This window comes from Accipiter gentilis, chromosome 1 (assembly GCF_929443795.1).
Source record: "Accipiter gentilis chromosome 1, bAccGen1.1, whole genome shotgun sequence".
Taxonomy (NCBI): Eukaryota; Metazoa; Chordata; class Aves; order Accipitriformes; family Accipitridae; genus Astur; species Astur gentilis.
In genome coordinates this window covers 52,697,898-52,719,516 of record NC_064880.1, presented here as the reverse complement: position 1 = coordinate 52,719,516, position 21,619 = coordinate 52,697,898, and the positions used below count along the sequence as shown (strand labels likewise).

Sequence of the window (21,619 nt, the reverse complement as noted above, 5' to 3'; positions counted from 1 at the left end):
AGCTGACGGCTAGGAGAAAATACAGCAAAAGATCTGAGAAGAAGCTAACAGATCAAAACAGACTGCATTTTTAAAGGTCACACTTAGTAGCCCAAGACATATACTGAACAGCACAGGTAGTAATTCCAAAACATCATTGGAAGCTCATGACTTGGTGCTAAACAAACAGAAGCAGCTTTCTAAAACCAGCTGAACACTAGGCTTCTGAGGTGGCTTCCTGGAAGAAAATCAGATCACCTTTTCACAGCCATCCTGATGACTTGCTTCTTGCTAACACCCTTTTGAACTAGAAAGGCTTATGTTTAAATAGCAAATAGTGAAGAACATAATGAAAATATATAAAATTGAATTAAAATTTTCTAATTTGGGGATAAAATGAAGATACTCTCTGGGAATTATTACATCCTATTAATAAGGCCACTGAAGCACTTGTGGTTCACTGTTCTAAAAGTTCACCTTGGCAAAGAGGGGTTGAGACCTCTGGCTTGGTGCTACTGTAAAGATCAGACTTGAAGAGCAGCAATCCTTAGCAGGAACTAAAATAGTTCAGACCCTCCTGGCACCGAGGTCTCAAGGAAGGAAGAGCACATGCCCGAGTTATATGCTTTCGGCAGTAATGGATTCCTAAAACTGACAAGAAATTTGGCCAACTCCCAGCTTGGCTCCAGATGACCAGGCCCCAAAATGGAGACTCTTGGCATAGCACGCAGCAGTGATGCACCATTTTATGGATCAGCTTAACCCTGTAACGGTGTAGCCCTGTGACAGGGCATTGCCATTGCTAGTAACAGGCCACCAGGTTTGGAATGAGTTTGCAAGGCCTCAGGACTGAGGCTTGCCAGGCTTGATCTCTCTGAGTTCTTCCTGACCTGCCTTGCAGGTTTGGTTTTTTTTTTACTTGGTGTCTTTATAGATAAGGTCCACTTGCCCATTAACAAGATTTTGAGCATACCACAGCCTGTTGTCTTCCCAGTTTTAAACACAGACAGGCCTCAGTATGCACTTAGATGTATAACCTCCAAAATGTCAAGGCATGGTGATCGCCTGCTAAAGAGTATTTCTGCTTGCTTTCTTCCCCACGTGAACATACAGTACTTGGATAAAACTCTCAAATCCTAAATCTCCAGTCTCATGTCTGCAAACAGGTACCAAGGACAACAGTTAGGCAATGCTCGTGACAAGCTCTGAGCATTGAAGCTCGCTGTGATTCCAGTGTGACGACAGTGTAAGGGGACGAACGCCATCCCCACAGAGGCAGGCGGGCTGCCTCCCACTCACTCCTTCACTGGCTTGGTGTCAGCCAACACCAGGGCTGAAAGAAGCTGTCCCACCGCCTGCGGCCGAGACCTTTATTCCCAGTGTTGTGTTCCTGCTCCTCTCCTGCCAGCAGAAGTACGCATACCAGCTGCTTTGCCAGTCAAGCCTTAATCTGCTTTACTAATGCAAGTTCCCACGGAAAGGGAGCAGCACAGGTTGTCAGGATGACTTCCTTCAGTGGCCATGCCAGCCAGGGTCTACTTTAAGACAGGATGAAAAGTATTGGTTTTACTTAATGTTTTTGGACAGGCAATACCCCCAGGACTCCAGCCTCCCTGTAATACTAAGAAGCACGCTTCCAGCTACAGCTTTATTAAGTAGGACTTAATAAAGACATTCTGCTGCAGGACAAGAGGCTATCCTTGCCCCAGGTTTTCTTAGACTAACCGGTAGCAAATGAAATACAACAAACTGTATCGTCTCCTCCCCTTCACATGTCCACTTCAAAGCAGTTGAGCATGTCAAAGCAGTTAGCACCCTCTCCTGCAGCAGGCTGCAGCAAGCATCACTGCTTGTAACTGCCACCCACCGTGGAGCTCTCCCACCATCTGGATTTCTATCTTACGTAGTAATGTTTTCCATAACATATTACTTTATATATTGTTGCCTAGTTATCTTGGCAGTGTACCAACAGACCAGATATGGGGGGGCTCTCTGAATGTTTTGCTAGTGAACCATACAATCACTGCTTCCTTTCTCAGGCTGCTTTTAAAGGGAAGGTACAAGATACAAATTCATGCTGAGGAAATCACTCCGAGGAAGATTTTCACTATTATGCCATTTTGAGATCTACAGCAGGACAGGATCTTGCCACAGAACATGCTGAAAGACAGTGAGAGGGAGGAATGGGAGAAGAGAGGAAAAAACAACAAAACAGACAAGAGAAACAGAAGCATTCTGCTCCCTTAAGTCTCATTTCTCACTCCTAGCACACACATTTCACGAGGAAGGAGGGTGAGAAAGTCACCAAACTCTGCTGCAAAGGGACAAGGGAGGATCAAACGTACTTGTGAAATGAGGAGCTGGCAGGCTGCAAGCTCCCTCTCGCTAGCGTTCATCTTCCTGTTGGAGTCTATCTGGGCGCTCTCCAACTGCTTGCTGCGGTTCACCAGGGACTTCACCTCAGACTTCATCTTGCTGATGTAAAGCCGTGCCATGGTGAACTCCTCCTCAATCACCCCGTTCACATCTGCTAACTAAACACACAAAAGATTGTCATCTTGAAGGTGTGGTTCGTACAGGTAAATCGATGCAAAGCAGTCTTCCTGCTGTGAAACTCTTGTCTAGAGCTAGGAAGCCTCTGAGAAAGCACAGCAGCCCTTAAGGAGTACCCACAGACCTTCAGGTCACCTTTAAACATGTTACACCACTCTGCTTCTTACAGTCTTCGCTGATAAGCCTCGAAAGTGAGAAATTAAGACTTAAGCTCACTGTGTGCTTCATCGATTTAGTGGTTCAACATCTAAAGTAATCAAGCCCACCATCATGACACTTCTCATGTCACTAGCACAGGAAATTTTCCTTCTTTCAAACTGCTAAAAGCTGAAGAGCATTTTCAAAGTACTCCTTAAAAGAAGTCTCCTCTTGAAGGCTTGTGCTTCTTCAATAAGGAGCTGTGAGACAGACATGGGTTTGGAAAGCGCACCTGTCAAGAGAAAAGTAATTGCTCTCATCTCTACATATTAGTATGATTCTATTTACACATCATTTCTTTCCCTGGCTTAACATAGTGCCTTTTATTTGTTTGTCTTCCTTTTAATGATTTTTCTTCAACTACTTAATTCATATGACCCACTGACGAGTTGTGAAGGTTCTCCTTGAGGGAGCATATGGCTAGCAACTTCATCTGCTTTTTGCTTCCACCCAGCACCACCAAAAGGAAGGTAACATACGCTGTATCTTCTCCCAACAGCCTGAAAAATGCAACCGCTTCCAAAACTCTCAGTCTGGTCTGAAATTAGACACACTTTGAGAAGATACTAATTGCCAACAAATTTAAAATTATTCTTTTAAAAGCTTCTCAATCTGGCCTTATTTACACTGACAGCTGTCCCGTAAAATGCTGACAACTTAGTTACTATAAAAATTTGTACCAAACAGCCTCTGCCCCCATTTTCAAAGATTTCCTCTTACAGTTCCTATTACAACGGCCACCAGAGGTTGCTGTAACATCTAGCGAAGTCTAGTCTTGTGGTCCTGGCATCTGCATAACCACATCAGACAACAGGGATCCTGTCCTCCGCAGTAAGAGCGGGCTGGAGCATCTGTTGACCTAAGGGGGCTTTAGCAGGATATCAACAACTCTGAGTCAACTCAAAGCACTCCAGCCACACATACTCACTTTTAGCTTTGAATGTTCAGGAAAGTTCATTGCTCAAAAACCGAGAAGTGAACTAAAAGCAAGAAAATGGAGTGCATTGCAAGGAATTTACAAACATCTTGAAAATTAATTTCTTATCCAGTTTTAGCAATTGCTCTTTTCCACATGGTTTTAAATGGACAGAGAAGATGGCATTAACATCACCAGGAAGATTTTTCAGGCCATGAAAAGTTTCCATTAGAGATGTGCCATTTAGCAATGACCGTACAAATATCTTCTGAATGACTTAGCATTTTGCTCATCTACAACAGAAGTGTGACACAGTGAGTAGCTACCTCCTCTACTGTATCTGTAAACCCAAGAGCCAGACAGAAGGCAAATTCAAAGAAAAGCTTGCCAAAATTTGCACTATCTCCAGGCACGTTCAAATACCAAGGTTTCTTCCACTTCAATCACCTTCACTCCCATTCTTACCTTCTTACTTCAGAGGGAAATGATCCCTTGCAATTTTTTCTCTATAAAGGTCATTAGTCAATATACAAAAGTTAAGCTGGTCTTACTGTCATGTAATTATTTGTGTGTTATCTAGCACAAATTTACCAGCGCTGGAAATCGGTAATTTTAAAGCATCTTGTATTCAGAAACACATACAAAAGCGTGGGCTTTGATGAAGCCAGCCACTGTTGAAAGGTAATAAACACCAGAATGCAGAAAACACAACTTCTGTGCAGATCTTTTCATTCAGGTGCCCTGGACAGTCATCAGTACAAACCTCTGGCTTTGAGAACTCTTCACCTTCAGCTACACAACAGTTTTAGGACAAACTTCAAACAAAAAGGTAGCGACCCAGAAGTCAAATTTCACCAATAAAGATTCTTATGATTCTGGGAATACTGGGTCATGCCAGCTAATGAAGGAGTAGGGCTACATGTGTATTGTTTTGGGGGGAACTCAGTCCCCCCCATTAATAAATGCATCAACAAACAGATGGGCTGCATTAGTCTGGCTGCAAACACTGAGCTGGGAATAAAAGTGGTAATTGTGTGCACAGACACTGACCATCTCTGACCCAGACAAAGATCTCTTCAGTATTTTACTCTCCGCTCTAGCCAGGATTTAAACGGCAGTGTCCTCAGAGAAGGACCGCTGTATCACACATGTTCCATGGCAAGTATTTTTATATTGCAGAAGGTGTGGCGGGACAAGCAATAAAGTCAGCCAACTTACTGTTTTAACATCATTAGTACCAATGATTCCTCCAATCTCTCCCAGGTCCTTAAGCAGCAAGTTCAAGATTTCTGTAGCTCTCTTCTTCTGATGATTACTGAGCTCCTGCAACTGGCCCAGCTCCCTCTGGGTCGCTGTCAGGGCACTCTGAAAAGGTATAAAAACAGAAGTTACCTTCCCCTCCGCAAATTGGGCACCAGTTCTTCTGCAATATCTAGGTTACACAGTGTTGTCTTGTATTTTCCTGAACATGTCTACCAGCACAATGTACTGACACGTGCAATTCCACCTTGCCATAATCCACTTTCACAACTCACTTGCTAACGAAGCTACTTTAGATCTATTAAATGTAGTAAATCCAGTAAGAATCTTATTTGCATAATACATGTCAAAGAAGGTTAATCACAGAGAAACAGGTATAGAAGGATATAATATTCAATTTTTTCTAATGGATTTCATAGTAATCTGTTTTACTGAAGTCTTCCGTGAAAACAGACCTCTTAACAATAGCTTCCTCAGTTTGTGCAATGAATTAAGGAGCAAGGATGTAGTAAGCTAGTAAGCCAATCTTGATTTTTCTCAGATCAGATTTTTTCCATGAGATCAGTACACATCAGCTGAAAAAGCTGATTTTTTTTCTGATTCCTTCCTTGAGATCCCCTGACTCTACATAAAATCCCTGCTTCAAATCCAGAGAAACGCAGAACGCTGCAATTTGCATAAAGCAGATTTTCACATCTTTCTTGGCATAATACAGTTCTTAAATAATCAAAACACAGAATGGCCAGTTCTCACATTCAGTTCAGTTGCTGCTATGGTGTGCAAAATACAGAGGTTGCAAGAGAGCCACAATCTGCCATCAGGTTCCATAGAGCAGTTTCTGAATAACCTTAATTTTATCGTTTAATTAAGATAGAAGAGAAAGAGTAGCATCGGCAATTACGGATCTTTTAACAGCTTCCTGGCCACTCCATTTTTAAACTGCCTAACAACATACTTGGCAGCAGTATCTGAAAGATTCCTGAAATGGCATAGGCTGGCATTTATCTGGGAACCCCTATGGAAATCTTTAGGGGAGGTGCAGAGTTAGGGCATGAGGAGGGAACCAGCACTATAAACCGCTTGCTCTTACACTCTTCTGTGCCAGCTCGTCAGCCAGCTGCTCGTTGGCCCTTGTTTTGTCCTCCACTTCTTGGGATTTCTGGTCATAATTGACAGCTAATTCTTCCAGGGCTTGAAGGACCTCTTTCACTTCATCTTTCGCTGCTTCGTTCTCAATCTGAAGACGGGTCAGCTCCTCTTGAATCTTCTCATAATCTCTCCTAGTGGAGGCCAAAAGCTGGAAACCAGATATCACAGAAGCGTTAAGTCACCCAAGAACTCATTTAAAAGACAACACTGAAAAGGGTAAAAACAAAGAAAGAAAGTGTGAGCATGCAAGCATGTGTGCAAGAGAGACAAAGCAGGAGAGAAGAAATCCTGCTACTCTACCAGAAACAGCATCAGTTTGAGCATAAATGTATTTGCAGGAAGCAAAAAAGGCTCTGAGCTTCAATGAAAAGAAAAATCTTAATCAAATCCTATCATGATAGAAGACTGAGGCAGAGAAACTTATTTTAAACAGTATCATAGCTCCAAATAAATTTTCTGCCCTCAATCCAATGCTGCAGCTAGGACCAAAAAATACCACAAAGTAAAATGTTTAAACACAGACTCACAGCTTTGAACTGAACCAAGTAAAAGGTCTCTCTGAGGCAGTCTCAAAGATCTTGTGGCATTAGAGAAATATTTTGATAAGCCAACCTATGATGATTATTCTTAGCTATCATCTGAAGCATGATGCTGAAGACAGATTAGCTGCTCGTATTTGCTGAGGCAATATATTAACTAAAGAAGAAAATACAGACTTCACGCATACTAGTGAGTATTTCCAATTTGTAAAATGTATTAAATTTACTATTTGCATGCTCCTGAGGTTGATGCTGAAGTTTCAGTGACAGTGCTGATTGTAAGAGGGTGGTTGCATGATCCTCTCCCTTGCCCTTGCATCACTCCATCTTCATTCAGATGTTAAAGTCTCAAAAATTCAGCTATTGCGCTTTTAGCACGAAACCACACTCAACAGCAGTCATACACTGCAGAATGATGTGAAAATAAATAAAAGGTGCCACCTAACATTTATTGTTGATATTGTACTTTTGAGAATAACAACAAAATCTGGACTTAACATTGCATAAAAACATAAAATATAGATCAGTAACACATAAAAGTAGTACATTAGATACAAGAATGCATTCATGCTCATCCTAACAGAAAAATTTGGATCTTCATTCACAGAACTCACTTATTTCCAAGCCTTCCTATGTATGGATTAGTATAATAATATTGTACTGCAGCTTTCTTGGACAGTAGAAAAAAATCTGCACTATTGAAGTGTGCTGGGTGGACTTCTCCTGCCCTGTCCCACCACTGCCCACCGGCTCCCAGGCCACGAAGAAGTTGCGTGTGAGACCCCAAGCAAAACAGCAACATCTCTCTAAAACGGACCACCTAAAAGGAGAATGTCAGAGAAGACATTGCTTTTTTTGGCTCAGAGTGCTAATGGAAAATAGGAAACCAACCAGGCAGCTTCAGATGCTGGCACGTGCCCAAAGTGGCAAAGAGAGGATTCAGATGTAAGGGAAATTTATCTCACTGGTAATGCTGCAGCCTCAGAAGTGCACTCACGTTATGGAAAAACCCACTGAATTGCCAAAGCCAGATGGCATGTAAATATTTAAACAACAAAATAGCTTAAAATAATCTTTCTACTAAACACAGATGGAACTATTATTTACATTTACTTAAGAAATTTTCTGTGTGAATATTACTGTGAATTCAAGTAAAGGGAAGTGTTATATATCACCTAGAGCATAAACACAGCTCCCCAGAAGATTATTGTTGATACAATGTGGGAAAATATAGCAAGATTTTTAAAGGCTATTAATAACACATTATACCGATCAGTTGTAAACAAAGGGAAGAAGACAATGGCTGCAGCACTTCACGTATCTGTTCACAGCACGCAAGATGCAAGGGTGGAAGATTCAGAATCTCCCCAAAACACACACCCCAAGAAACAGCCAGTGGTGAAAAGGTACCAAAAGATACCAGTATCAGCATAATGCCATCTGTGGCAGGCCTTAGATTTATAATTAACCTGCTAGCTTAATCAAGCAGAAAAAAGTACTCTGGTTAATTAGGGGGAAGCAGAGTGAGGCAGCTGCTCTGCAGCTAATACATCATGGAGCTAATCACAGCTCTAAGAGAGAACAGGTACATCGCTCCCGCTGCGCAGGTGAAGCTTACATGTGGAAGACAAAATCTTGAAAAATTCAGTTGCCTTAAAGAAGAAAACAAAAATATCACATTAGCTTGCAAAAGTAAGAAATGGACAAACTTATCAGATGAACTAGGTAAACCTTCTGAACAAGTGGTGCAACACCAGCTGCAAAGATTTCAGTAAGTCAGCGAAGCTAGAGAAAACATGTGCAAAAAATGGGAAAAAGTGGTAAGGCAAGGATTAGAGGCCCCTGAAAACTTGATTCATCTTCCAGATGTAATATTGATTATGGAACACAAAGAGGGTGGGGAATAAGCCGGTGTACAGCATGCTCCCAAATATCTAACACAAAGAAAGGAATGCACATCACTCAGAAAATAAGACACAAGAAAAAACTGTGAAGGAAAAAAAAGCTTTAGATAAGAACACTGATGTTAAAAAGATGGAGAACTGAGATGGTGTAAATAACACACATCAGAAAATAATGTTGCTAACAATGCATAAAATTCTGTTACATTTGTATAGCCACAGACATGGGTAGCACACAATACGAAGTAATCAAAAGAAAGTTGTGGCAAGTGAGTGAAGAGCTTCATTATGGAGTAGAATAAAGCTGGTAACTCCTGCAGTGAGGATAAGTCCCCAGAGGCAGCAGGTAAGTCATGAGTGACAAGTAACAGACATTTCATACCTTGTTCTCTCCCTGTTAAGGAGCTAAACCTTGGAAACCCTTTCTGAGGGCTGGGATAAGGATTGAGACATGGACAGAATAATTTTTCTATGACAAGAGAGGTTTCACACCCCAAAAAAGCAGCCAGCATAATGCTGTATTCCAACTGAAGTGGCTCAGGCAGCTGGGAGAGGTACACTCCTAGAGAATCACTGCAGTGTTTCGTGTAAACAGAGACCAACATTTCAGAACACTAATGATGGGTGAACTCCCACACCAAGATTATATTCTTCGTCTGAATGGTCCTTCTCCAGTTTCCCCCAGTTTGAAAACCAGCATAAAACCATCCTCTAAGAAATATCAGAGCAACACTTGGGGAACTTGTTGATTTGGTAGCATTGCCAGATTTTGCATCTTCAAAACCTCTCGTAAACAAGTGACAGATAAGGAAATGACCTGACTGTAAATTTAGTGATGATATTCCCTATCTTAAAAACAAAACCTGTTCATGTTACAGGCAGAAACAATGAAATAAAATGTTTAAAGCAAGCAATCCAAGATTTTAAAGCAAATCCGTGGTAGCACCAATAATCAATTTTTCAGTCTCACCAATTTCTCTCAGTACTGTCTCTGATTGCCAAAATAATGAACATCAGTAATTTATTACCAGGAGTAATTTTTATACTGTCAAACTAGGAAATCTGTAACTACCTGCAGTCCATAGTGTCTAGATACCTGAAAGGATACAGACATATTGAAAAACAGGTTTGAAGTGAAAAATACTGGCCACGTTCCTACCTTGGTGTCTCCAGCATCACTTCCCAGCAGGATGGTATGCTATTATAAGGAGTTATCAAGGCTTCACGCTCTTCTGAGAATATTATGAAATTTGAAGTTTAAGCTTAGCTGTCACACAGGTTTCTCTTACCTATTGAATTTTAGCCAGTTAATATGAACAACTTTGACAGAATCACTTAACAAGGCGCTAATAAGCAAAATGTAAGGGGTTTTTAATTTGTTGGTTGGGGGTGGTTTTTTAGGGTTTTTTTACCTCCTCTTGATCCAACATTTGTTGCTTTAGTTTTTCAGCCAACTGGCTCTGCTGGTTGATTTCATCATCCTGCAATGAAATAGGGTTGGAGATTTTTAATTTCTTTCCACAGTTCTCGTTTGGCCACTTTTTTTTCCCCTTTCTAGAAAAGAAGTAAGAATAATGCCATAGCAAACCTTGTGCACGTTTGAATGGTATGAGAGGGAGAATAATATACATACACAGAGCTATACAGTAAAAGCAATGCATACATGCAGTTGTCTCCAGTGTATACCTAAGCAAAGGTCTCCCTGCTGGTAAACAAGACACTGATGTGGTCAGAGTTGCACGTTATAACTTGCAGGAGACTTTGCCAACATATCTGATGTTTTATAGATGTACAAATACATTACCCCCCCTCTTACTCTGTCCCCAAATTTCAGCTGAAGAGACATCATTAGAGACAGATTTATTAACCAGCTACAATTTACAGCTAGCTCTGAACTGCATTAATGAAAAAGGAAGCTCAAATCACAGAGCTTGGACCCCTCAACTGCAGAATTTGCATTTTCCCACTTCATCACAGCCCTTGAAGAAAATACTGCCAGGTAATGCACAGACAGGCATCCAATTTTACTGGCATTTCAACTTCCTTGTTAAGACAGCATCCTCATGGGTCGGAACTGATCTTAAATACAGAAGAGAAATGACAATGACTCCACTGTACGAGTCCTTCCTCCAAGACGCCCCAGGAGGCACACCAAGCACAGCCCCTGACCAAGTCCCCCTCTGTTCTTGTGATGGATGTCCTTCTCTAAAGGAACTCAAAGATAAATGGTTGTTTTTTACCCTATCAGAGTCAATTGATATTTTGTGTTTCACTGACAAGCATGCTAATAGATTGATTTCTGATAGCAAATACAGCTATCAAGTAGAATATATTGAATCATTCGCTAATACTAACATAGTCCCAGATATAACGTAAGAATGGTCTACACTGTAGAGTTATAAAGTTAAAAATGGAGATCTTTTGGTTTTGTTTTGGGAATCAAATACCTTATTTCCTATAGTACTGCAGTAATGCACCAAATTATGCTTCCCATGTTTTCTAGGGTAAAAGTCAAACCTGCTGCCAGTTCCCTCAAGTATAACTCAATGGGCTTTGCTACTTTTGATGAGGGAAAGCGAAAGAATGACTGGCTTTTTTCCTTTTTCTAACCAACACCTAAAAGCTAGAGACTGCTACTGGGAATGTATTCTCCATCACAGAAAAGCTGTAAGTTCTTAAAGACCTTAACTGTTATTTTGAATGCCATCAACATACTGCTGAGTGGAACTGGGCTGTGCAGAGAGACCTCACACGCATCAGAGTTAAGGCTTAAACACAACTATCCACACTCCCTCCCTCAGTATTCAGAAACAGTCAAACTTTAATATTAACATTCAAGGAAACAGTGGGCTTTTTTCTGATATTTTCTTGCTAATTGCAATTGAAAGTTAAAATCAAGTTTTGATTCATGATTAAAGCTACCCTGAAAACTTTTGCTAGATAGCCTTTTAAGCTGTTCTCATCCATAATGGTCAATGATCTTAGTATGCCTTTTTTTCCCCACTTCTTATCTTTACACAAGCCAAAGCTATTAATGGCAAGTGCTCAGTAAATGTACTGCTGATTAGCTTTAAGTGCCAATGATGTATTTCAAGCTGTGCAAATAAATAAATAAAAAAGCCACCTGCACTCCAGGCAGTGTTCACAGCTAGAACAACACGAACAAAAGAGACCCAAGGAGTGGTTATATATTTTCCTGAAAATTCTAATACACAATAAATATATAAAAACTATTAAAGATACAGCCTCCCTTTTTTTCTTTCTCCTGTGACTCCAAGATGATGCTACAGTTTGCTGAGGGATTTACAAAAATCACTGAAGGAGTGCTGAAAAGCCTATACTAAACCCTTAAAATTAAAGGTAAACTTGGCTCTGATTTCACAGAGAATGCCCCCAAACACTATCTGCAGAGGGAACAGAGGCAGATAGCTGACACGACAGGACAAGATCTGGTTTTATGCAGCGATAGGATTTTGAACTTTGGGACATTTTCCAGTCCATGGTGCTCAAGAAATAGGCAGAGACACCCACCCATTTTAGCTTAGTTTTCCATTTACGCCCAGCGAATGGAGTCAAACCAAATGTTCACACCTTATCATCCAGCTGTCTGTAGAGACTGGCAATCTCATCATCATATTTCTGCTTCTCCTCTGTCGAGATGCTGGCAACAACCGGTGTGATGTTGTCAATAATTGGGGTGTTATCGCAAGGCTCCAGGTTCTTCTGGTCCTTTGCGCTGATCTGTTCATCTTCAGGCACAGCTTCTCCTGCAGGCACACAATCCATGGTCATTACAATCCAAGAGAGAGGGTTGCCCAAAACCATGGACATCCTAGGATGGTCCTTCACAGTTGCCAAAAGGGCTCAGCAAAGCAAAGAAGGGCTGGGCAAGGCAGGCAACTGCAATGTATACAAATGACAGGCAAAAAATAGGTGTGGAAAGAAGGCCATCCTCGTTAGAAAGGTAACCTCCACAGTTAGAAACACAAACACACAAAATGCGGCAACAGTGCCAATGGCTGCCATGAAAAACACTGAACTCCTGGCTCCCCTTTCACTCAAGCCAGCTATAGATGGGATTTGCTCCATAGATTACCAGAAGTGTAAATAAGGAGGAAAAAAATCCGACTTTCAGCCTAAAGCCTACTGGCAATTAAATGCCTCTTCCTCTCCAGATTTCCAACTGCCTTATCAACTTTCTCTCCCCCATAATGAACTGCTGGAACATCAGGACAACAACCAAGACAGCTGCATTTAAAATGATATTCACTTTCTGCCTTGTCACATCTAAAATTAAAGCGCCTACACCAATTTTCAGATGTTGCTTAAGCATACCAGACAGGATGTTCTCCCTATACATTTTCTTTCAAAATCATTTTCTCCAAGGAGTATTTTCTTCGGTAATGTCAGTGCATTGCAATTATGAGCCTGCTGCAGTTCAGTGAAGAGGGACAGGCAAGGCGCTCATGCCAGAAATTGAATCTACTCTCATTAGAGTCTGGTGAGAGACTCTGCGAGCCATGGAATGCTGCACGTGTTGTTCGAGGTGCGGGAAGATTACACCCAACCCTTCTACACAAACAGGTTTTTTCCTTTTCTATGAAAAGCTTTACTCCCATAAAGCTTTACTAGCCATGCCCCTTGCCAAAACAGTGTAGGCACTCTTTATCTTACTGGCAGGGAAACAAGGAAACAGGACAAATATATCAAAAAACAAAAAGGCAGGCTAATTCAGGCCCCAAAGCAAAATAAAACAGGGCATGAAAGAGCACGACCAACTAACGGAGAAGATAATTTTTTTAAGCTTAAAGCATGAAAAAGAGTAATTTGAAATCAAGCACCATAACCTCTATAAAAGTACTTCACAAAAATACTTTTTGCCCTGTTGCTAATGGCTTGATGGTATTTTATAATGTTAATGAGAAAAATGTAAATTGCTTTTTCATTGTTGCATTTCACTGGAGCAGACTAGGAAAGGTGGGCTCAGTCCAACTGTGGGACCTTGCACACACAGCAGCGCTCCTCAGGCTGCAGAGAATCCATCAGGAGCCTCCCAAAATGAATCTTTAAATTTTTGTTCATTGGACGAGAACAACCTCCTACCTGTAAAACACAGACCAAATTGTGCACTTGGATACAAGTCTGCTGAAATCCTGCTTCAGTGAGAAGTGGGCACACCCATTTTCTGCTACAATTTTATTTTGTATGTGATTTTCTACATTTATAGAATAAGCTATACCAATAGAAAATTCATGCATCTATCTTGCATTTCATATTCAAGATGCAATTTCTGTGACACTTTCATTTGTAAAGAGCCTCCTTTGACAGAATATCCTTCCAAACGATGCTATTGCAGAAGGTCAGACAAGAAATCAATTGTATTTTGAATGCATTGAATGTATTGCTGGGTAACGCCAATGAGAAAAGAAGGATGGACGGAGGGAATGAGGAGGTGTGTATATTTAGACAAAACAATAGAGACAGCACGTTATAAAGCTTGTTTACACAGCATATAGAAAGGATCTATACAGGGTTTTTTAAAATAAACATTTCTAGAACGGGAAATAAATTAAAGTCATCACATTTAGCAAACACAGAATGAAACACGCAGAACATGAGCAGGTTATAAATCCCCAGCACTGCCCAACACCACCAGCAGACCGACCGTCTCCATAGCGATTGTGCTATGCTGATAAGGGAAATATTCCCTGTGCTGAAGTCTCCAGAGAAAGACAGGGAGTGCAATCATTAGGTAACGACCTCATCTGAAAGGCAAGTAAACAGCGCAGGGAGCTGATAGAAGGAAGCAATTTTTTGCACCCATAATGGTCAGGTATTATCTTTTAAGTAGTGATTTCACCCAGGATGTTCAAAACCAGACTTGACTGTGCACAACAAATTGTGAGTAATAATTAGATCACAGATTTGTTCTCGCTTTAGATACTTCACGTTTGCAAGAGTTACATACTATTGAACTGCGGGAGACGTCAATACGTAGGACCTGGATGACAAGCAATTTAGAAAATAAAAATTACTCCAGAGAAACAGTATTTTACTTCTGGGGCTTATTGGGATTTCAGGCTGAAGGGTTTGTTTCTTTGGGTTGGGGAGTTGTTTGTTGGTTTGAAGTTTGGGGGTTGATTTTTTTTAATACATGGAATAAAAAAATTAAAAGTAAGAATGGTTTGCTAAAATTATTTGTCAATGTTCCACATTAACTAAAAATTCTTTAATTTGTATATATGCAGAAAAATATTCTTCCTCCTCTACCATGCTACACTTCATCTTACAATCTACCCTGAACAGCAATTCCCTATGTTTCTAAACAGAAAATTGGCTGTTCTCAAAATAAATTTCACTTAGAAGCCACAGGAGACAAGTGGTGATTCTTCTAATCAGATGACACTCCTAATCATTGTACTAAAGGACTAATTATTCTAACGTTAAACTCAATTATAAAAAACAAAACAAAACAAGATCTAGTTACTTTACAGCATAATGGAACTGACAACAAAAAACCAACCAAACATAATGACATTTTACCTTTTCTTTATTAGTATTACTAACATTATGTGCTGGTTTTGGCTGGAGGAGATTTTTTGGTGGGAGGAGTTCATTGCAACATTAAATGCTGTAACTTGACCCAAACTACTACAGCAAGAACCACATGAACCAAGGGAGGAGAAGCCTTACAAGAAGCAGTGCAAGTGCAGCAGGGACCCGACTTGAGCTGGCTTCGGTGCCCAGTAACTCCACACAACACACTACCTCCCCCGTCCCGAGTGACGGCCAGAACTGACGGAGCCCAAAGTCAGGGACTACATGAGCTCAGCGGACATTTGTGGACATTTTACAGACATTTCACAGGGGTGGTCCATAGATGAAGGGAATGATATCTGTGTATTGTATCAAAGGATGGGCAGGGTGGTGGTGGCTAATGAAGTTGTATTAGACAGTGTGGGACCTGAGCATGACATAACCAGTATTGAATAAGGGGTGGAGAATGTGCTGGTTTTGGCTGGGATAGAGTTAATTTTCTTCACAGTAGCTAGTATGGGGCTATGTTTTGGATTTGTGCTGGAAAGAGCGCTGATAATTCAGGGATGTTTTAGTTACTGCTGAGCAGTGCTTACACAGAGCCAAGGGCTTTTCTGCTTCTCCCCGCACCCCACCAGCGAGCAGGCTGGGGGGGCACAAGGAGTTGGAGGGGACACACCCAGGACAGCTGAGCCCGACTAACCCAAGGGATATTCCGGACCATACAACCTCACAATCAGCATGTAAAGCTGGAGGAAGAAGAAAGAAGGGGGTGGACGTTCAGAGTGATGGCGTTTGTCTTCCCAAGAAACCATTACGCACAATGGAGCCCTGCTTTCCTGGACATGGCTGAACACCTGCCTGCCCATGGGAAGTGATGAATTAATTCCTTGTTTTGCTTCGCTTGCATGCGCAGCTTTTGCTTTCCCTATTAAACTGTCTTCATCTCAGCCCACAAGTTTTCTCACTTTTACCCTTCCAACTCTCTCCCCCATCCCACTGGGCGGGGGGAAAGTGAGTGAGCAGCTGCATGGTGCTTGGTTGCTGGCTGGGGTTAAACCACAACACATTATTAAACATTATTGATGACCTCCCATATTCTCTACATCTGATATCACACTAGTTTTGGCATTTAAAATGGTACCTTCTGTAAATGGCTGCTGCTGGTTTCCCTGGTTTTTGCTTCTTCACATTTCAGTTATTATTATGAAGCATGAGCGACAACTCTGAATGGTGAACTTAGAATTAGTATGACTCTTGTGATTTAAGCCAAGATTTAAACATACGTAACTTAAAAATACAAAGACATGTACCCATTCCCATTTCTGGTACGTACCATTTCTCCACCTGTTCAGTTCCAGCTCTAGATGCTGGATAACATTCTTTAGACTCTTATTTTTGTCCTTCTCTTTCTCGTACTTTTTCTTCCACTCCTCTGCAGTCAGCTCCAGATTCACAGAGACCGTGTTCTTAATCGTCTTAGCTCTGCACAACGAAACCAGAAAGTGTCAGTTGCTCTGCAACTTTTATCTCAATACAACAGTAAGGATTCAGAAATTTTTCCATAACACATAGCGAAACTACTAAACATTTGCAAATTATTTTCTAAAGTGCAATGCCACAATTCAGTTTGCCCTCAAACCCTCAGTACCATTACTACCTGGAAGCCTCAATAGAAAGTTTTCTGTATCAAAATCCAGCAGCCAGGGACCAGTTAGACATGGATCTGCCTCTTCAGACTCTTCCAAAGAAAGCAGCTCTGGAAACTGTTCTTGGATTAAGGATAAAACCAAGTCCTGTCATTATTGCTCTCATAGGTAAGCTGTCACCTCGCAGCTTCTCCTGGCCTGGCACCCACCGTAGTGTACCCCACACCAGTGTCTGACCACGGGCTTGCCCCATCCCTTAACAACCATCCCTTAAACTCTACCAACAAAACTCAGCCATATTTCGAGTGTCACAGTGTGAAGGATATCAACGCATGGAAGCAGAGATATGGAAATGTATCCTTCTTAAAAGCCAAACAGCACTTTCAAATACATTTTTGGGGGTGGAAGTAAAGGAAGGAGGAGAATCACAGGTCACCACCGGGTAACTGGGCTACAGCTGGGCTGAGGAAGGCTCTCGGGGGGAGGGAGGCTGAACTCGTGCCTGGGCCACTGTAGGCAGGCTCACAAGTTACTGCCTCTCTAGGCAAAAATATCACAAAATTTAAACCCTTTTAACAACCACCACCACCACTCCATTATTGTGAAAGGGCTTAGCTCCAACTGAACCTAAACAATTGCACTAGGAAATGCAAAGCAAGCAGAAAAAGATGCATTGCACCTACTCTAGCAAATCCACATTTAAAAAGAAAAAGCAAACAAATCAGTATGAATTAAGAAAGCTTCAGATCTCTGCTCTTCACTGCTCTGACACCGAGTCCCTCCAAATGACTCTAGCGTTATTAATAAAATAGAGGCTAAGTAAAGGATAACAGACAAACCTCCCACTGGTTTGTAAAGTGTAGGCTGAAACGCTCATGCAAGAAACTACATCTGGGAATGGGCTATAGATGCACTGGCTGACTCTCCTTTGGGGCGAGCACATGATCTTAATTATTTTCTTCACACCTCCACTTACTGATTCTAAAGTACCCTTAAAAGTGTGGCCAATCACTAAAAATTCTGAAAGTTTGTTTTGTCAGCAAGAAAACACTCCCATTTCTGTACCTCATACTCCAAATTGTGCTCCAGTGATTTGCGCTATGTGGCAAGCAGGAGTTTTATTACCTTAGCAATATTTAAAAATAACCCTGTAGTTCTAAAATAATGCCTAATGGTTAGCTTTTACATATTGTCTCTGCCAAAAGCACGGCTCAAGTTTCCACTCATTTAACTGTACCAGGGAAAAAAATGCCACACCATAAAGTTTATCGACTGTGTTACCCTAATGATGTATGAAGTAATTACAGGCAACTAAAATTAAAAATAATATAAAAACACAAGAAAAGATGAGCAGAAAGAGAAGAAACCGACTCACTATAACAGAGGAGCACGTGCACACGTTGATTAGTACAAGTGGACCTGCTAAGATGAATTTTACTCCTGACACTTATTTTAATGGTGACATAATTCTTTTTTGCTAGGAAGAAATGGAGGAACCAGTAATCACCCATAACTCATATACCTTCCCTTTAATGTTATTCAGGCCCTTATACTGTCACATCAGAAAAATGCAACATCACAACCAAAGAGCCTGTAAAAGAAACCACTTCCTGTAGACAGCAATATTCCTATCCCAAATGCTAACAAATAACACTGTGTATGTATAGTATGTGTGCAGCTCTGCAGGTCTGGTGCATCATCAGTCCTCCTACTTGTATTTCATTTCTTACAATTAAATGCTCTCCATGAGGAACTCCTATTTCAGCCCAATTCTATAGCTTTTAAGCAAACAAAGACCCCTTAATAAACCTCAACCAACCACTCTCACAAAGTATTTGGCTATTTTCCCAGTTCCTTCAGCTGACATCCTAGTCCTCTGTAAGGAACACCTTAAAAATGTTCCTTTTCCTAGAAAAGTGTTAGTCATGTCACATCACTCTCCAAGCTCTTCTAGCCAGGGTATGCAGAATTGGTTTGAAAATTATTTTGCCCCAAACAGAAAGGCAAGTTTCACTGATTACTGAAAAGAGAAATGAAACCAAGAGAAATGGAAATAACACAGAAACTGGATTTCCTCTAGTGCCCAAGCATACAACCTCCCTGAGATCCTGGAGCACTGTTATGCGTTACAGAGCAAAAGCAAACCCCTTTTAATCTAGATTAAAAAAATAAAATAATTTAAAAAACGCTACACTACCTTTTAATCCCCTTAATCTGAGCTATTATATTTTACTGCCTACATTTCTTTCTATTTAATACCATACCTGCAGACAGAGAGTTCAGCATAACAGGAAGCAGACTGAAACCTAACACAGCACCTACTCATCTTTTTAAAATTAAATGTCCCTTGCGGCTGCGTTACTGCCCTGGAGCCTTATCCAGAATGAATTAGGAGGGCCTTTGGAACTGCTCTTCAGGTCTACAGAGGTGCAAGACTCACAGTCGTCTGAAATCACCTGCAGTCAGAAAATTGTACGTGGGGAGGTTTAAACTGTGAGCCATGAAAACATTTAAACTTTTACCATCAACAAAAACTGCAACTCATTATACTTGAGAGTTGTTAACAATCTTCATTTAATTACTGCATCTTAATATTTGCATTTACTCAAAATTTCTGTAACACATTATAGTATACTGGATTTCAGTAGAAGCTTACATCTTCACTGACTTAAACTCATATTCATCATACAACGGTGAATTAAATCTACATAGCAACCCTTAACCTGATTATGTTAATGACCACTTCCTCCTTTTATAGTCCTCTTCCATAAAAACTTACTGCAGCGACCTGTGAAGTTCCCTTTGGGGAGCTTTTCCTGCATGCTGTGATTTAAGTGAGTAGCTAATAGTTCTGCAGTGAAGGAAAGAAACGCTACAGGAAGCGGAGATCAGAAGAATTCACACTTTTTGCATCTACCTGGCTTGCAGCACGTGGGTCCCTCCCCACCTTGGACAAATCCCAGCGGCAGATGACAAGGACCAGTCAATACTGGTTCTGGCAATGCTAGATGGAGAGCGTGTTGCAGAACTGTCCTCCAGCCCTATCCTGCACTAATCCGCAACTCTCCATTAAGAAGGACTGCACCCCACTGCAGCTGTTTTGTCCTGCACTTTGACGTACTCTCCTATGGATACACTAAAGGGATCGTCTTCCCTCCTGCAAATCTAAAAACAGCTCACATTAAACGATAAAAGTGGGGCAATGAATTAATAGAAGATTGTCAGATTAATTTTTTATACATGATTTTACTTGCCAATATAAAATGCTCCTTCGCAGTATGGGCTTCGATGGAAAAATTATGTATGGTGGAAAACAACCCATTTTCAGACAAAGACAAATTTATTGTATTGTACAAACTATTCAGTAAATTCTATTTCAAACAATCATAACTTGCTAATATTTTTCCTTTCTGCTTCACACAAATAAAATGAGTAATTTTCCAAAGTATCAGAGTTCTCCTCAATTACAACAAAAGCAGTAATTACGTAATGAGCCTGACCTATTTTCACAAATTTTCCAAATGTATTTCATATGACTATTGCCAACTAACACATATGGAAGAGAAATTTTCTTTCTGAACACTTCCACATTTATTTCATCCTTCTTTGTTTCTGAGGACTTGTTCCTAAATTGTTAAGATGCTTCAATCATACAAAAATGTCTGTGAGCTATCATGGTAATCTATTGAAGTTGTCAATATTACACCGTGTCCACCACATTCTTTTCTGAAAGGTTAAAACCCATTTTTTACAACCCTACCAATAGTCCCTGAGATGTCATTCAAAGAGAAAACACATCTTAAAAGCATCGAAAGCAGTCTCAGATAAAGCAAACCCAAACATTTTCCACTGAGTTAGCCAACAGAAAACTGCCCAATACCATTATCTTCCCCATAAAATTTCAAGGAATTACCATAACGCTTTGCACTTTCTGCAGGAAAAATTACCAGAGCTTCTAAGTAGTGCAGCTGCTGGCCAACATTAACATTTATTTTTCTGGTACCATAGGGAAAAGATGGTTTTCTCAAGTTCTCCAGTACTATTTTTGAACAACTCCAGAAACCATAACCTCCTTATTTTAAAATGCCTACTCATCTTGCTCCCCTCCACACAGCTGGCTCGGAACACGTGGAAGAGCCCGAGTAAGTGTCATCCAGCCTAATGCCGAGTAGGACTCACCGCTGTCCAAACATCAGGGTCGACTTTGTTTCTGCTTCGTTGAACACAGAAGGAGAACAGCATATCACGATGGTGGTTCTGCAGTTCCCACCAAGTGAATCCTGAAGTATTCGGGTCATTTTGCTGTCTCGGTATGGAACATGGGTTTTCTAATCAAAATATAAGTAAGAGACAAGAAGAATTTTTTTAAAATAATGATATTGTAATGAGAAAGAACATGAGTCAACAATGACAGGTTTAATGGATTTGAAGCACACAGTCCTGAAGAGTAATTGTTTTGATTGTGCTAAGATTGGATAACCACTCAAGTGAAATCACTGAGAATTAGTTTCCTATCTTTAGTGGAATAGCAAAAGTGTCACTAGTTTGTGGTTGGAAAGCTAATATTTTCTTCTTTTTGAATTGAAACGTTAGCTTATTTTTTTACGTGCATGGCAAAGAAACAGATAAATAAAAAGCCATTCTTCAACAACACAAAACAGGATTACTTACAGTTCCTTCTGCCAAGGCAGATATCACATTGCCTAAAGCAGACAAAGACTTATTGATATTTTTAGCTTCATCAAGAACAGCGCCCTCCGCTCCGGTTTTGCTGACCTACCAAAGAGAGCAGGCAACAGTCAGGCTCAGCTACCAGCAAGCGCCTCTACAAATACAGCTACAGAACAGATAGTGCAACAGTTAAAGATGCTGTTGGATGAAAAGCAAAGCAAGCTTATCCTCAGCATGAAGAAGAAGAATTTTATAGGCACTTCTTTG

The 21,619-nt window shown here is 40.8% G+C and overlaps 1 protein-coding gene across 3 annotated transcripts in view; it reads right to left on the bottom strand.

The window, feature by feature from the left end:
• KIF5C (kinesin family member 5C) overlaps nucleotides 1-21,619 on the bottom strand; it is an 89,745-nt gene that overhangs the window by 21,111 nt on the left and 47,015 nt on the right. For all 3 annotated transcript variants that reach the window (XM_049808773.1, XM_049808764.1, XM_049808782.1), the window contains 8 exons: nucleotides 21,353-21,457; nucleotides 20,861-21,009; nucleotides 16,369-16,517; nucleotides 12,087-12,262; nucleotides 9,908-9,976; nucleotides 5,997-6,203; nucleotides 4,865-5,011; nucleotides 2,325-2,513 (listed from right to left, as the gene is read on the bottom strand). In XM_049808773.1, coding sequence (XP_049664730.1) covers nucleotides 2,325-2,513; nucleotides 4,865-5,011; nucleotides 5,997-6,203; nucleotides 9,908-9,976; nucleotides 12,087-12,262; nucleotides 16,369-16,517; nucleotides 20,861-21,009; nucleotides 21,353-21,457 — 1,191 coding nt within the window. The remainder of the gene's footprint in view (nucleotides 1-2,324; nucleotides 2,514-4,864; nucleotides 5,012-5,996; nucleotides 6,204-9,907; nucleotides 9,977-12,086; nucleotides 12,263-16,368; nucleotides 16,518-20,860; nucleotides 21,010-21,352; nucleotides 21,458-21,619) is intronic.